Genomic DNA, 14,122 nt, shown 5'->3' on the forward strand with positions numbered 1-14,122 from the left:
ATTCACTTAAATAAGATGAAACTAACTTACAAGTAACTTTTCAGCAAAATATTGGAGCTTGTTTTAAGAAAATTATTCACAATAGATACTAATACAAGTGAAATAATCTGGCTGTGAAACTAGTAAAAGCCTCTTAACTTGCGATGCCTTGGGCCGGCATTCAGATGGAGCCGCTAGTTATTGTACCAAAGTTTTTTCGTCCACTTAACTTTCCTTTATTATGCCTGGATACAACACCACGATTAGAAATCATTACCTTTTTGTTACATTCTTCCTCAAGTATTAAAATCCATTTTTATTATTATATTTAACTTTTAATTAATGCATTTTGAGAGAAATTAAAGTTTTGATTTTCATAATAATCAAAATTATTGGAATCTATAAATTTCCATGTATCAAAGTGTTGAAGCTTGATGTTTTATCCAGGCTGTCATCCTTCTTCACCTCTGTTTGTGAAACATTTTCTCATAGTGTTTTGGACTCAGTGTGGGAGTTTTTCATGCTGTAATTCACTCGGTAGTTTATTCATTCCTGCATTCTTACACGAGCCAAAACACGGCTGGATTCCTGCTGAATTTATCCATGTGACCAAACTAAGAACTGAACAAGAAGATCCTGGAAAAAACCCAAACAGCTGCTTTAAAAAGAAACAATACACATTTAAACTGTCACCACGTTAGTTTTGGTCTGTAATTATCGTTATTTTAATCGAGAGCGCAGCTTGTTCTTCCAGTAAACTGCAGAGTCGACCATGGCGTATCCGTCTGCATTTCTACAAATATATTAGTGGAAAGTTGAGTGGAAGGAAAAAGTGTGGTAGAAATTTTTTCTTTTGCTCTTTCTTCATGTGTCAAACTCAAGCAGGTTGGCCCAAATGAAAATGAGTTTGACACCCCTGCATTACACTTCTAGTTTTAGTCAGTGGTGATGATGTGTAACCTCGGCAACAAGGTTTTGTTTTTTTTTTTGCTTGATTTTTTACAACCAGAAAAAGCTGATCAGAATCTCAAAGCTTAAATAACACGTGACCTACGACCCCGAAACCCCACAGGAGTTAAAATGGAGGCTTGATGGATGTAGAGGAGAAAAGAGCAGAGAAAACAGGATGAGGTCAAAACCTTTTCTTCTGTCAGTTATAAAGGACAGAAATCATATTCCAGACTTTAATGTCTGCCTGCGATCCAAAGAGGAGCGGCAAAAGCAACGCAGTGGATTAGCAGCAGCTGATGTTATCCAGTCTACGATGCTGTGAAATGTAATCTCTGCTGGCCAGATTTCAAGTTGTTACATAACGGTCTTTATGCAAGTGTCTTCAGTCAGAGCCTTCTTAAAATTCACTGCAAGACTGACTGCTACTGCGCAGTAACTGAAAATACAAGAATAATGTGAATTACAACTTTTAATTTTCCTTTTTTAAATCGAATCTTCGTGATTGAATTGAAGCAACTTCAAATCTGAATCTGACAGGGGTATGAATAATTTTGAACTTTACTCAAGAATTAGAAAGTTCAGTTTGTGGTTTACAAAAGCCACTAGTTCTGACTTAGTGCTGCATTTTAACATATCTATGGAAAGTTCAGTGGAAGGAAAAAGTATAATTTTTCAAATTGAACTGAATTACCAACTTTTCAATTATGTAAAGAAAAACTGTATCTAAAGAAGCACTGAAGGCAGATATTATTTAAATGTTTTATTAGGAAAAACAAATAGAAAAAGTTGACAAAACATTTTGTATAAAAATACATTTTTCCTTTAGTGTGCCCCAACTTTGCACATTTGACCCTGAACTCATACAAACTGACTTTTTTTGGAAGTTGAGGAAGATTAAAAAATCCTCAAAGTCAGTCAGGTTAGTGGAATGCTTCAGTGGCGTCTGCAGCTTTCACCGGCCGACCTCTCAGCACCAAATGGCTCGGTCCGCATGACTCCGAGGCCGCCGCCGCTGCTTATTGCAAAAAAACAAAACAATGCAACATCCTTCCTGTTGCCATTCTGCTTAAACCAAAACACTCCAGTGTTTTCCACACAAAAACTGCTCTCCGATTTCAACCATTTAGTTTTTTCTCTCAGGTTTCTCCAGCTCTGAGAGGAGAACGCCTCTAAAACGCTCATGCAGATCATTCAGGCGCACGTTTCCTTTCTGCACGTCTTCAGCGGCATGCATTCAAGAACAAACGCATCTCATCCTCTGCTCCACCTTCACACCTGTAGGTACATCATGTAACAGATGCAGGTGTCCAGTAACAACGCGCAGCAATGCGGGTTGGCGTCTGCCTGCTGCCAGGAAACGGCAAAGTTACAAACTGAGTCGACAGTCGGCTCAGAAAAAGACTGCCTGATAAATACCAAGTGATCCTGAAACGCCCAACAAGTCCCAAACTCCTCACGTCTCACGAAAAGAGGGGAATCGTCGACTGGGAGGCGCTTCGTCTCCGAGAGACGGAAAAATCGCAGGAACAGTTTTGAAAAAACAAATCACTTGTGAAGGACAGGAACTGGTGCAGAGAAGCCGTTTCCCCGTGTCGGCAGAACCGTTTGTGTCTGCCAGCTTTTCAGTTCCTGTGAACTCCTCCTCCGGGTGGCGCTGCAGTCCGGCTCTGCGGTCCAGGCGCTTGTTCAGCAATGAGGATCAGATCCAGAAGAAGACAAATCTCTCGATTCGTTTTGCTAGTAACGCAGCTCGTCGCTCAGGCGGGGCTCGTGGTTCAACACGTCATGCAGCGCGGTCGGATGTGGGGGGGCTGAGGGTTCGGGTCGATCTGGACACCAGAAGAACAGAGCAGCGTTAGATAAGCAAGATTCAGCCACACACAGTTTGAATTCAGATTTTCTCAAAAGAAAGAGAAAGATGGAGTGTCTTCAGTCAGAGGCTTCTTTAAAGTCGATTGATGACTGACTTCTACTGGAATTCCTTCCAGCCCAAATCGACTGTTTGCCAAACATCTTCTATTAATTTCTCTTTTGGATCTATAAAGTCTTTTTAAATTTAATCTTTTTAACTTAATGAAAGTAACTTCTGTGCAGTTTGTGCTTCACCCAAGTTAATTTTAACATTGGTGTTTACATGTTGAAGCATGTTTAATTCAATTTCCCTTTTGGATCTATAAACAACTTATGGGAAGTTTAGTGGAAGGAAAAAGTAACGTTCTCCTGACTGCACTGAATTATTGACAAACTACAGTTATATTTTGATTTTATTTAAACAGCTATCCAGCTAGCTCCCTAGATACATTATTAATGTTTTTTCTTCGTTTTATGTAATAAACCGTTTTCTCTCTGGAGTCGCTCACCTCGCTGTAGACCGGCGGAGGTCGGAAGCGAAACTCCTGAAGGAAAGCCATGAGCGGCCGCTCCATGATGCCGCTCAGGTCTTCAGCCGGCGGCGGGGCGACGCAGTCGTTCCGCTGCTCCGCCTCCTCCTCCGTCACCACAGAGCTGTACTCTGGAGGAGCTGCGGGGGAAACAGACTCGGTTATCCGACCGACCCGACTCAAGCTGGCAGAGCTTCCGGTTCGGGTCGCTGAAGGGAAACTCACGCTCAGGCTGCTCCGGGATGGCCATGCGCAGCCACTCCAGGTTGACGCTGTAGTGGCTGCTGATGCTGGACGTGCGGCTGCCGAAGGGATGCAGCGGGATGGTGCCGATGACGAGCGGCAGCTCCAAGCACAGCTTGGAAGTTCCCGGAACGTCGACGCAAACCTTGGAGAAGGAAAACAAAGAGTTAGCACTTAAATGGAGACGTATGTGTGTGAATAAACCCGTCACAATACGCAATTAATCAACTAATCGCATCATAAATTAAAATAAGTTTGATGATTTTCATTCCGGTGGTTAATATTTATAGCTTAGAGTTAATAATCCTTTTTATTTATGGTTTTTGGTTGCTGTATTTTATTTTTGATATTTAAGCTCATTAGTCTTTGAGATGGTAAACTTGCATAGGTGAGAATTTATCGTATCGTTTATTGAATATTGTGCAAAATGTATCATGATTTATCACCTTTTTGAAATTGTTTTTAATGTCTAATATTGCCTGTTGGCTAACTATTGATTACATTACTTTCTCAGGTAATATAATTGTAATGGCAAAGATATTATCAAACTCAACAAACTTCAAATTATAACCAACATTTTAAACTGTTGATTAGTTCAAAATAAATAAAAACAACAAATAAAATGAATTATGACTTCTCTGTAAACAAATCAGATTTTTGTCATCCAGTTTTTGGCAGAAAAAGAGAAAAGCGGAAATCATTGGTCATGTTTTAATTAATCATGCGATTTATTGATTTATTGCGATAGGCCTGCTTGTTGTGACGGACGAAGATCAGCCTGGACTCACCTTCAGCATGTACTCCACCTTGATGATGCGGCACTGCTGGATGGACGGCCCCACCGGCGGGATCTTGATGGCCCGACCGTGCCAGGTCTCCCGGGTTCTGGCGCTCACCATGTCGCCACACAGAGTCGCCACCACCGAGCGCTTCTGCTTCATTGTGCCGCGTGCGATGAACGTCTGCGTCTGGATGATGAAGGCTTTGGGCACGATGGACCTGGACGTGGCGTTGTCGAACTCGGCAAACACAGGTATGACCTCACCTGTGGCGGGGGGGCGGGGCTTGTTAGAACCTGCAGCCGCCGTCGGGTTGCTAGGCGTCACATTTATGGAGGGTCTTCTTACCTGGAGTGTAACCTTTGCGGTCGATCTTTGCGGTTACGGACACCTGTCCAAAGTTACGGTACCACGTCCGCGCCAGCTTGTCCTTCGTCCCTGCCTGAGGAGCCTGAAGATAAACAAAAACCAGTAAGAAAGAGTTTGAAAATCCATGAGGATCAGAATTAAAAACAGAGATGCACCAATATCAATATCGGTCCAATATTGACAAAAAAAATTTGGATCGGGTATCGTGTCAATGTGTTCGATCCATAATAGCCGATCTATTCAGTCTAATTCTATACTTTACAATCCTAACATCACTTTCTGAACCATTTGAAAGAAGGTTTGTTGCCTTTTGCTTTGGTCAGATTATTTTACATTGGATGTTATTCTACATGCTGCACAGATTGAACAAATTAAAGTTGAGTTGTTTTTACACAAGTTTGTGGAGCTACTGGTGTTTTAAAGTGTGATGTACTGGTGCAGAGTTCTTACATTAATGTATAATTTAGTACATTTACTGGATTTAGCCCAGAAAAACTTACTAAGCCTGGCTATAGGGGGCGCTAGGCCAGTCATCAGGTGTGTTTGTGGGTTAAAAAATGATTAAAGTTGACAGGAAATCTGAAAATATCACTGGTGAATTATGTGGTATTGGAAAACATCATTAACAATACCTAATATCCAACTGTAAAGTCTTAAAAAATGCAAAAATAAAAAAATCAATGTTTAGCCTGGAGGGGTTGGGTGAAGCCTGGTGGCCCGCCAGGCTGATAATACAACCCTGTATTGAATCAGCTGATGCTAAACGTCAGATATGGTATTGAACGTGCGTCCCAGCTTCTCACCAGCAGGCTTGGCGTGTTGATGTCGATGGGCTCGATGACTGTGAACTCCTTCTTGATCTTCCTGACGGGACACCACGGCCTGTGCAGCTTCACTTTGACCCAGTAGCGGATGCTGCCATGCTTCCCCTCGAAGGAGGTGACGAGCGTCTCCTCCGGCAGCTGGAAGCTGAACGGGAACTCGTGTCTGCCGGCAGGAAGGACCGTCAGCTCGCCGTTATCTGAGGAGACGCAGAAAAACACGTTCAGACTTCTCTTCTTTTACACAGGAGAGAATAAAGCCGTTACTATTTTAATAAAAGAGTCTACAAATAAAGTTGGCTTGGCTAAAGCAGTAAATTCAGTTTGGTGAGGCTCTCTGCTTTTCTTTCAAATCACATGGTTTCTGTTTTTGCTCTGAGGGGGCGGTTCTGCCTCAAGCTACGTGATGAAGCCCATTTCAACCACTGTAGTCTTGCAGAACAGGTACAAGAACGCGTGTGTTTAGATTCAGTAGACCAGATGTTTTTCCCTCCACCCCCATTTCTTTCATCATCACTCTTTGCAACTTTCAAAAGTCAAACGGATTAAAAATAAACCCAATAAATTAAGATTAAGATGACAAAGTGTAAGCAGGTTTCTGCAGGACAAAGTTCAGCTGCAGCACAAAAGTGCCAACTTCCTGGTGTGCCCTTTAAACCTAAACAGCTTTGTGCTGAATGAAAGAAAACCTGAGGGTCCCCCGTTCTGCAGTAGAAAACAAGCCAGGCTGCTCCAGCAGATGTTTTCACAATGAGGAGGCAGCTGCGCTCTCTCTCACTAAACCAGAATGCAATAAGAGTTCCTCAACTTTATGCAAAAATAAAAAAGGAAACGCAACATCGATCTGATTTATAAAGACATAAACTGTTTTTTGAGTTTGTTTCTGATCCAGTTTGCAGAACAACAAGTGGCGCGGTGCTCCCAAACGCATCCCTCAGCAGCGGACTGACCTGCCTGCAGCAGCACCTCTCTCCGGTTCAGGTACTCCACCTCGTCGCTGTAGTTCTGGGTGTACGCCGTGCTGGAGCCGGCGGACCGGGACTCGGTCCAGTGCACCTTGGCGAACCCCTCCGCGTGCAGCTTCAGGGACTCCACTTTGGTCTCGCCGAACAGCTCCAGCACGACCCGTCCGGACACCACGTCCCCGCTGCTGAACACCGGGGCGCAGTCCAGCTCCGGCGAGTCAAACACCACCAGGAACTTTTTCAACTTGTTGAAAATCATTTCCGCAAGTTCGGAGGTTCTTCTGGGAGTCGGTTCGGTAAGCCTCTATGTGTTGCGCAGAAAGTTTAAACTTGCTGTTGCGCTTCCCCGTTGTCTGGTTGCAAACTCAAAGTGTGGAGCGACAGCAGTCCTTTTTGGTGGCTGAGCGAGGGGGCGTGGCCTCATAATTTATTATGTAAGGCCTCAGGAGAGCGAAGGCTGCGTTCACGGACCCCGCCGTCGCACAGACATTACAGAACTGAAGTTGCAAAACACATTCCCTAACTCAGTGAATCCCACGCTTTTTATAGCTAATGCCGCCTCAGTAAACATTTACCCCCCCACCCCCCGAGTCCCACGGTAATAACTCTAAATGATGTTATAATCAGAGTTAGCCTGGCTAACTCTGATTAATTAATAGTTAAATAATAGCTGGATATTTCAAACGCAGTTTAAAAAACCCAAAAAACAGTGTTTCCATTTGGAGCTCCAAATGGAAAAGTATATTTATTTTAAATCCCATTCAAAAGTGAAGAGACACAGTTTATCTGCATTTCTGACCATTTGTACCTCAACGCACAGACATCAACATATTTGAAAAATGTTAGAAGCATTCAACCAAATCAGAGCAACTCAAGATTATGATGCCAGAGTTCGCAAGAACAAATATTATACAAAGAGAAACTAAAAACACCTATTAAGCACAAAACTCCAAACTCCCGGACTGTCCCTGAAGGCAGCACAATAAACATCCAGACTGGGTGTGGAGCCAGAGGAGGAAAACAGGGTGATGATTGATGGTTACAGGTTCTTAGAAGAAAACAGGCTTACTGAGCATGCCCCGCTCTGGCAGCGCTCAGGGGAAAATGGTTTCACTCTGGACTAAAGCTGTTTACTCCACTTCTTCTGTGTCGATGCGTGGGACGCCTCGCTGATGAAAAACATGCAGCGAAGCGCAAAAGTATCCCAGCAAACTGCTGCTGTGACGGAAACAATCACAAACAAACTGCAGCGTTTAGTTTATTAACATTAATCTTACTGATGATTAGAATGAATGAACAAAGCCACATCTGAGCAAAATAATCCTAAACTTAGTTACAGATCTACTAGAAATTCATCCCAGCAGCTGGTAAATTATTATCTTTTCAGTGCAACTCCTTCAGTCAAAAGCCGTGTCTTCTCTGTGAAAAACAAAGTTGTTTATTCCTTTGTTCCCTGGGACAGGGGCTCTCTAGTGCCACCAACTGGAGACATGCTGCAGGACGATCATGCAGAAACAGTTTTGCAATGAAGAAAAAGAAGAGCAGATATAAAACTAAGGTTTGATTTTCTCATTTAAAAAACAACAAAAAAAAACCTAAAATTTGTTTAATTAATTTCCAAAAGAAATCCTTTTGACACAAATTATTTTTGAGGTGTTCAAAAGAATCAAGAATTTTACAAGAAAAATTGCCTACATACGACATGTTTCCTATGGAAGAGCTATTTAATGTTTTGCTGGTAACACTTTATTTGAAAGGGGGTGAATAAGACTGTCATGATACTGTCATAAACATGACATAACACATGTCATGAACATGAATAAGCCTTCATGAATATTTATGACTGTTGTCATAAAGTGTCATTCGGTAAATTATGACACTTTTAATACAAAGTTGACATTATTCAAAATGTCTTTGTTATGACAACTTGACATTAACCAAGAAATCATTACTGATATAAATTTGTTATAAAAGTATTACTGATTGCACTTTAAAAATTAGGTAACTTTATGTTATTAAAGGTAAAGTTTAAACAGTTATGATTTCCTGGTTAATGTCAAGTTAAAATCATTTTAAAATGTCATAAATACAAGTGCGCCACCTGCTGGTGAACGTCAGCACAGTGATCTGATAGGAGCATCATGAGGTTCCCGAGGTGACAGATAACCCCGCGGCTGCCCAGATGACTCGGTGCGATTAGCCCGCCGCTGCGGCTGAAAACACCGCTTTAGCGCCGATGCGGGGGGAAGCAGACGCATTTATTCATGCGAGCTCCTGTCTAACCACAGCCCTTCTCAGTGTTGTGACACAAACAGCGACAGAAATGAAGCTGTTTGCCTCAAAACAAAGACGCATTTCAGTCTTAGGAAGGCGACTCTTCTCTGAAATTGCATGAAGACTGAAACAGATTAACTAACAAAAAAAATTACATTGTAGAAAAACGCCACTTTTTATGAGAGAAGTAAAGTTTTGTTTTGTAAATGATACGCAGCTGCTCTGTTGAGGTGGGCGGGGCCAAGCAGAACCACGTGGTGTTTTCCTAGTTGCCATGGTGACGAAGGCTGTGTCTTTTTAAAAAGTTGGCTCTATTTCCTCACATTTGTCTATGATTCAATCTGCTTTGAAAACAAGGTTTTTACTTCACCATTTATTCCTCATGTTTTTTACTTGTTTCATAATTTATATGTTTAATCATTTGGATTCTTTTATTATTATAATTTATGGTGCATTCAGGTCAAGACAGAAAAAAGAAAAAAACACTATTTTATATTACTTATCTCAAATTTCAGTATTCGGATTTATTTTTAATCACTGAACATTTGAGTCACATATTACTTCACTAATTATCTTATATTTGCAGATTTGTGAAGAAACTGAGACTAAACTTTAGACAATTACTTTTCTAAAAGTAAATCAGTCATGTAATAATTTCCTCTGCTAAAGAGTGTCAAAGAGATTATTTAGTAAAATAAAAAAAATAAATAAAAGGGCATGCAGTTTGATTACTGTCAAATAAACACATTATTTACAGCTATAAAATGGATTGACAGTCTTTAAAGCAAGCTTACCTACCAATCTGACCAAACATTAAAACCTATTTTCAGTTTCTTTAATCACATTGCTTATTCTCTGGTTCTTATAGCCGCCTGTCTTCTCCACACTGGGGGAATTTCACTCCTTTTACCTCAGTGTGTATTTGGACTCTGCACTAATGGATTTGTGCTTAATGTCAAAGATTATGTTATCAGGCAGATCCATCTGACCTTCTCCCAGGTTTCTACGCAACACATTTGGCTCGAGCATGTTCGCTCTGTAAACCTCAGGGACTGCAAGACTTTTCAGACACAGTGGCTGCTGCCTAATCGGGAAATTTAAAACACACTTTTCAGAGACACTACATCCTAATCCTACAAGCTCCATATAAGCCTTTTGCAACTACATCACTTCATCATTCAAGGCGCCATGACGGACATCGGAAATGAGGATCAGGAGTATTGAACAGAGCGACTGAAATTGTTTTCCCAAGTTGTTTTTGCCAGTTTATTCATGGCTTCTACTTGTTGGAGACAAACTAATTTGTCTGTGATTGTAACACACCTGTTTGGGGCTCATAGACGGCGGTATTTACAGAAGCTTGAAACAGCTAGCTTACAAACCAACCGACCCGTTTCTCCTCCCTCCTGACGTGTTGCTCAAATTACCTACTTAGCCTGAATTCAGACCACATGATTCATATCAGTACATCATTTCACCTGAGCAGCCTTAAAACCGTACAACAGAGGAAATGCTAACCAGTTTTTTCCATACATGTTTGGCTACATAATGGTGGACATTGTTTCAATTGTTATTAACGGTTAGACACGCACCTCCATGTCCTGATGGAGCTCAGAGACATTCCTTCATAATCGTTCTAATCATACTTACTTATAAAGTATGTAGATACTTTTGATTTGATATTGATCATCTTGTAAAAAGCGTTCGCTGCTATTCCACGGTTACACCAAGGACTGACAGTCATTATGACTGCTATCCATCGCTGCCATCTTTCCTCATTAAAGGTTATTCAATAAAATTACAAATGTGGTTTACATCCTTGTCTGTTTGTGTAGCCGACTGTGCAGCACCTATGACCATTTTTAAAGTGAAATCAACTAAATAAAAGCAATATTAAGCTACAGATGTCTGTTTTTAAACAGGCTTTGCAGGAGCGCATTGGTTGTTTTGCCGTCCGTCATGCGCAAAGGGTTCATAGGGATTACTATATAAAAGCCACATTGTGCATCCACTAAAAGAATGATAAGTGTTGTGCAACCTAATTATCTACCACCAGTACTGACCTCGGATTAGATTTTGCCTCTTCCTGAAATAGGTGACTTTGGACGTGTAGTCGTTGTACACCGAGTTCATGCCGCGGTTCTCCAGCCAGTGCGCCGTGGCCACCCCTCTGCCCTGCACCTTCATGGACTGCACTCGTGTGTCCCTGCTGAGCTCCAGGATCACCTGGCCGGACACCACTTCCCCAACCGTGAAGGCCGCATCCGCAGGACCGTCCAGCTCCAGGGTGAACGTCTTGATGGAGCTCAGAGACATCCCTTCATAGACAGGACAGAAGAATGATGGTAAAACTAGTAAAATCCAGTAATGTCTATGCAAAAATAATCCAAAATAGTCCTTAAGCAAGAGAGATTATGCTAAATTTATTTATAATCTGCCAGAGTGGTCCTAAAACCACTCCATGGTTTTAGATTACTGTTACTACTGTATCAATGATCAAACAATTGATCATTGTTTGAGCAATGATCAAACAAAGTACCACTCTAGGTCCTTTGTTTTAGGCCCAACACAATAGAGAACCTTAATTGTTCGTGCGAGATGAACAATTAAGGTTCTCTATTGTGTTGGTCCTAAAAAAAATGAAAAAAAAAATGAAAGAAAATTAATTTGTAAGTAATATACAATGGCTTTAAATATCTGGCACAACTGTACTGTCATCTTTTAAAGGCTTATTTTAAGGGAGGGGAGTTTGTTTGGGTGGATCCCTGATGGTCTAATCGCTATCTGCTGCTGTGCAGGCTGTTTTAATATAAAGAGCAAAGTTATTACCAATATTTCTTTTTTTTTTGGTGGCTGAATTTTACCAACAAAAAAATTTACACTGATTACATTCAATATGTATTCATATGCAGCTTAATTCAAGTAAATGTGCAATTTAAGCTGAGAAGAACTTTATTAGACTTCTTAAAAAACATCTACAAATTGTTAATTTTTAGGGCACATTTTTATTTAGTTTTAGTCTTAGTTTTGACTAAAATGTCATTTAGTTTTTGTCATAAATGTTTCAGTCTTAGTCGATTAAATCGACAGCAGACAAAATTATATCTAAAATGTAAACATTTTTTTTCCATCAATTCACTTGAATTATTAACACAAAATGAGTAATGCTTTTAACAAGTCATGGCCATATCTGACTATAAAATACATAGAAAAACAGATTTAACATTTTTCACATCTTTATTTTTTTTTTTACCTTGCTTTCAATAATAAAATATTTTAACCAGTCACAACAAATTGCAAATTGCGTTCTTCATTAACAAAAATAAATGCCAAACGTGTAACCATTATCTTATTAAACATAAAATTAGCTAATGCTATTGTATCAATGATCATTTAAACTCAACATATAAAACAATTAAACCACAATGTTTCACTGTCGCACATCAGGAAACGGAACCAATCATGAAATTAATGTTCCACCACCATCATCACCATTACCAGTCTCAGGAGATGATTATAGAAGAACTGTGATTCTGATCACTGATCGCCTCCAGTGCTGTTTTCTTGATCCATTCTGTCTGATATCAACCAGTCCACTACACGCCACTTAAAACAATCACTGACACGTTTTCAAAATCGTCTTGAATTCAACTTCATTGAAGCTGTTCATCCAGGGATGCGCATCTTCCTACTCACGTCTGCACTTTTTGCAAGTTTTCGCTGTTGAGGACGCGGTGTAGCACCGGGTGGACGTTTCTTTAAAAAGGCGCAGGTGTTGAGAGCAGCGCGATGTTTGTTGTCCGTTTCTAGGCAACCGTGACGTCAGCACCTGAAGGCAGCGTGTCGTACGTCATGGTCGCCGTGACAGTTCTCATGCCCTTATGTTTCCCATTTAAATACTAAATAATGAACGGTTCCGTATTTTACAAGCCTAGACCAGTCAAAGTAAAAACTTTCTACACATAACAGTAACTTATAAGCGACCAAATTGACCTTGTCACGCAACCAAGCGCACTTTAGCCTGATGTTAGCGCCCATGTGCGCCAGGAGTTGTGTGTAATTTTATGGCTTAATATGAAATTTATTACAAGCCGATTGTCGGTAACATTGTATGCATATTTGTAATATCTTTGAAAAAATATCAGTGCGGTGAGCCACCGGGCGCCATACGTCTCCCTTAACAATTAACCTGTTCTTTTAAAAGGGTTATAGCCTATTTAAAATAAGTCCATAAATCATCTGGGTTTGCGTTCATTTAGCCCTTCCTATAAGTATCCTCAACAAAAACTCAGAGGTCATCAAGAGCCATGTTATTTTTGTCATGGTGTAATGAAAAAAAGGGGCGTCAACGAATTTCGTTGTCCTCATCCTAAGCGAAGCAACACATATTTGTACTTTGGCTTAGAAAATTAATTATTGTGACTAAAAAAAGCTATCATAAGAAAAATAATACTTCTTATAATGTAACTTATAATAATGAGAAACGTCCAATTTTCATTGAAACTATAGGGGATTGCATTTTGAATTCATTTTGCACTTTACACCGATACCAACAAAAATCCGTTCAAAAGCAGATCATGTCAACAATAACCAAGCATTTATTAATACATATCTGTAAGCATGTTTATTCAGGGTGTGTGCTGAAATATACAGAAAACCTAAATAAAACAGGTTTTCCCTTTTGACAAACGTAAACCTTATAAAGCACAGCATCTTAAATGAATTTGTGCACGTACGTATGAAAAGTTAAATTTAAATAAGGGACATAAAGAAGAAAACAACAATTATAACACCGGCTGCTGTCATTATGGTGTTTTTTACCTATTTTTGTTGCACTAGTCTCAGCCAAGGAGGCTTCAGAAACGGCCCTGCGCTTTATAAACGCAGCTGAAGGGATGAATGAAAGTCTCCACACTCACCGACAGGACGTGGGTTACGTGAGCGCCGTCACGAAGATGCAGCTCTGCAGGAACTGTTTTCTCCTCTTGGTTTCCAATGTAAGTCCCCCTTTTTAAAAGACAGCATGGAGCAACCCCCGCTCTGCTTTACACCAATGACAAGGAGATTATGGCGGTCACGCCCGCCCTCACAGCCAAAAGAGAGGAAGAGGAGGAGGCCGATGGGACCCGCGTGGAGTGGGCTGAGTCTGTCACGTGACAGCCAAAGCGTGGTTTTAAACACACATACACCGCTTCAGACTCTCAGGGCTTTTGCACAATGCCAAGAGAAGGTTAAGGTTATATATTTTTTAAAAGATATATTTCTTTAAAAAATAAAAAGGAAGATATAATCTTAATTTTTACATTTTCTTGCAAAGTCCGCATATTTTACTGAAAATAAAACTTTGCTGCTCCCAAATC

At 40.6% G+C, this 14,122-nt stretch overlaps 2 protein-coding genes across 2 annotated transcripts; both read right to left on the minus strand.

The window, feature by feature from the left end:
* Window positions 1–1,677: 1,677 nt before the first annotated feature.
* On the minus strand, window positions 1,678–6,866 carry arrdc2 (arrestin domain containing 2). Its single transcript, XM_014995404.2, has 7 exons — window positions 6,474–6,866; window positions 5,506–5,723; window positions 4,682–4,784; window positions 4,343–4,599; window positions 3,537–3,699; window positions 3,291–3,451; window positions 1,678–2,759 (listed from the first exon to the last, which is right to left on the minus strand). The coding sequence occupies exons 1-7, from the start codon at window positions 6,745–6,747 to the stop codon at window positions 2,706–2,708; spliced, it is 1,230 nt and encodes a 409-aa protein (XP_014850890.2). The 5' UTR covers window positions 6,748–6,866; the 3' UTR covers window positions 1,678–2,705.
* Window positions 6,867–7,733: 867 nt separating this feature from the next.
* Window positions 7,734–14,089, minus strand: LOC148159977 (arrestin domain-containing protein 3-like). Its single transcript, XM_088005073.1, has 3 exons — window positions 13,682–14,089; window positions 10,826–11,080; window positions 7,734–7,981 (listed from the first exon to the last, which is right to left on the minus strand). The coding sequence occupies exons 2-3, from the start codon at window positions 11,076–11,078 to the stop codon at window positions 7,890–7,892; spliced, it is 345 nt and encodes a 114-aa protein (XP_087861199.1). The 5' UTR covers window positions 11,079–11,080; window positions 13,682–14,089; the 3' UTR covers window positions 7,734–7,889.
* Between the last annotated feature and the right edge of the window lie 33 nt (window positions 14,090–14,122).

This window comes from Poecilia mexicana, unplaced genomic scaffold (assembly GCF_051168715.1).
Source record: "Poecilia mexicana isolate PSO_F unplaced genomic scaffold, ASM5116871v1 scaffold_4, whole genome shotgun sequence".
In the NCBI taxonomy this organism is placed as follows: domain Eukaryota; kingdom Metazoa; phylum Chordata; class Actinopteri; order Cyprinodontiformes; family Poeciliidae; genus Poecilia; species Poecilia mexicana.

Excerpts from the sequence above, each read along its gene's own strand:
- arrdc2 (XM_014995404.2), bottom strand. The coding sequence starts at position 6,747 with ATGATTTTCAACAAGTTGAAAAAGTTCCTGGTGGTGTTTGACTCGCCG. Across the intron at positions 4,785-5,505 it reads TCAACACGCCAAGCCTGCTG|GCTCCTCAGGCAGGGACGAA; the intron begins GTGAGAAGCTGG and ends GTTTATCTTCAG. Across the intron at positions 4,600-4,681 it reads CCGCAAAGGTTACACTCCAG|GTGAGGTCATACCTGTGTTT; the intron begins GTAAGAAGACCC and ends CCCCCGCCACAG.
- LOC148159977 (XM_088005073.1), bottom strand. The coding sequence starts at position 11,078 with ATGTCTCTGAGCTCCATCAAGACGTTCACCCTGGAGCTGGACGGTCCT. Across the intron at positions 7,982-10,825 it reads GAGGCAAAATCTAATCCGAG|CATGTCTCCAGTTGGTGGCA; the intron begins GTCAGTACTGGT and ends ATCGTCCTGCAG.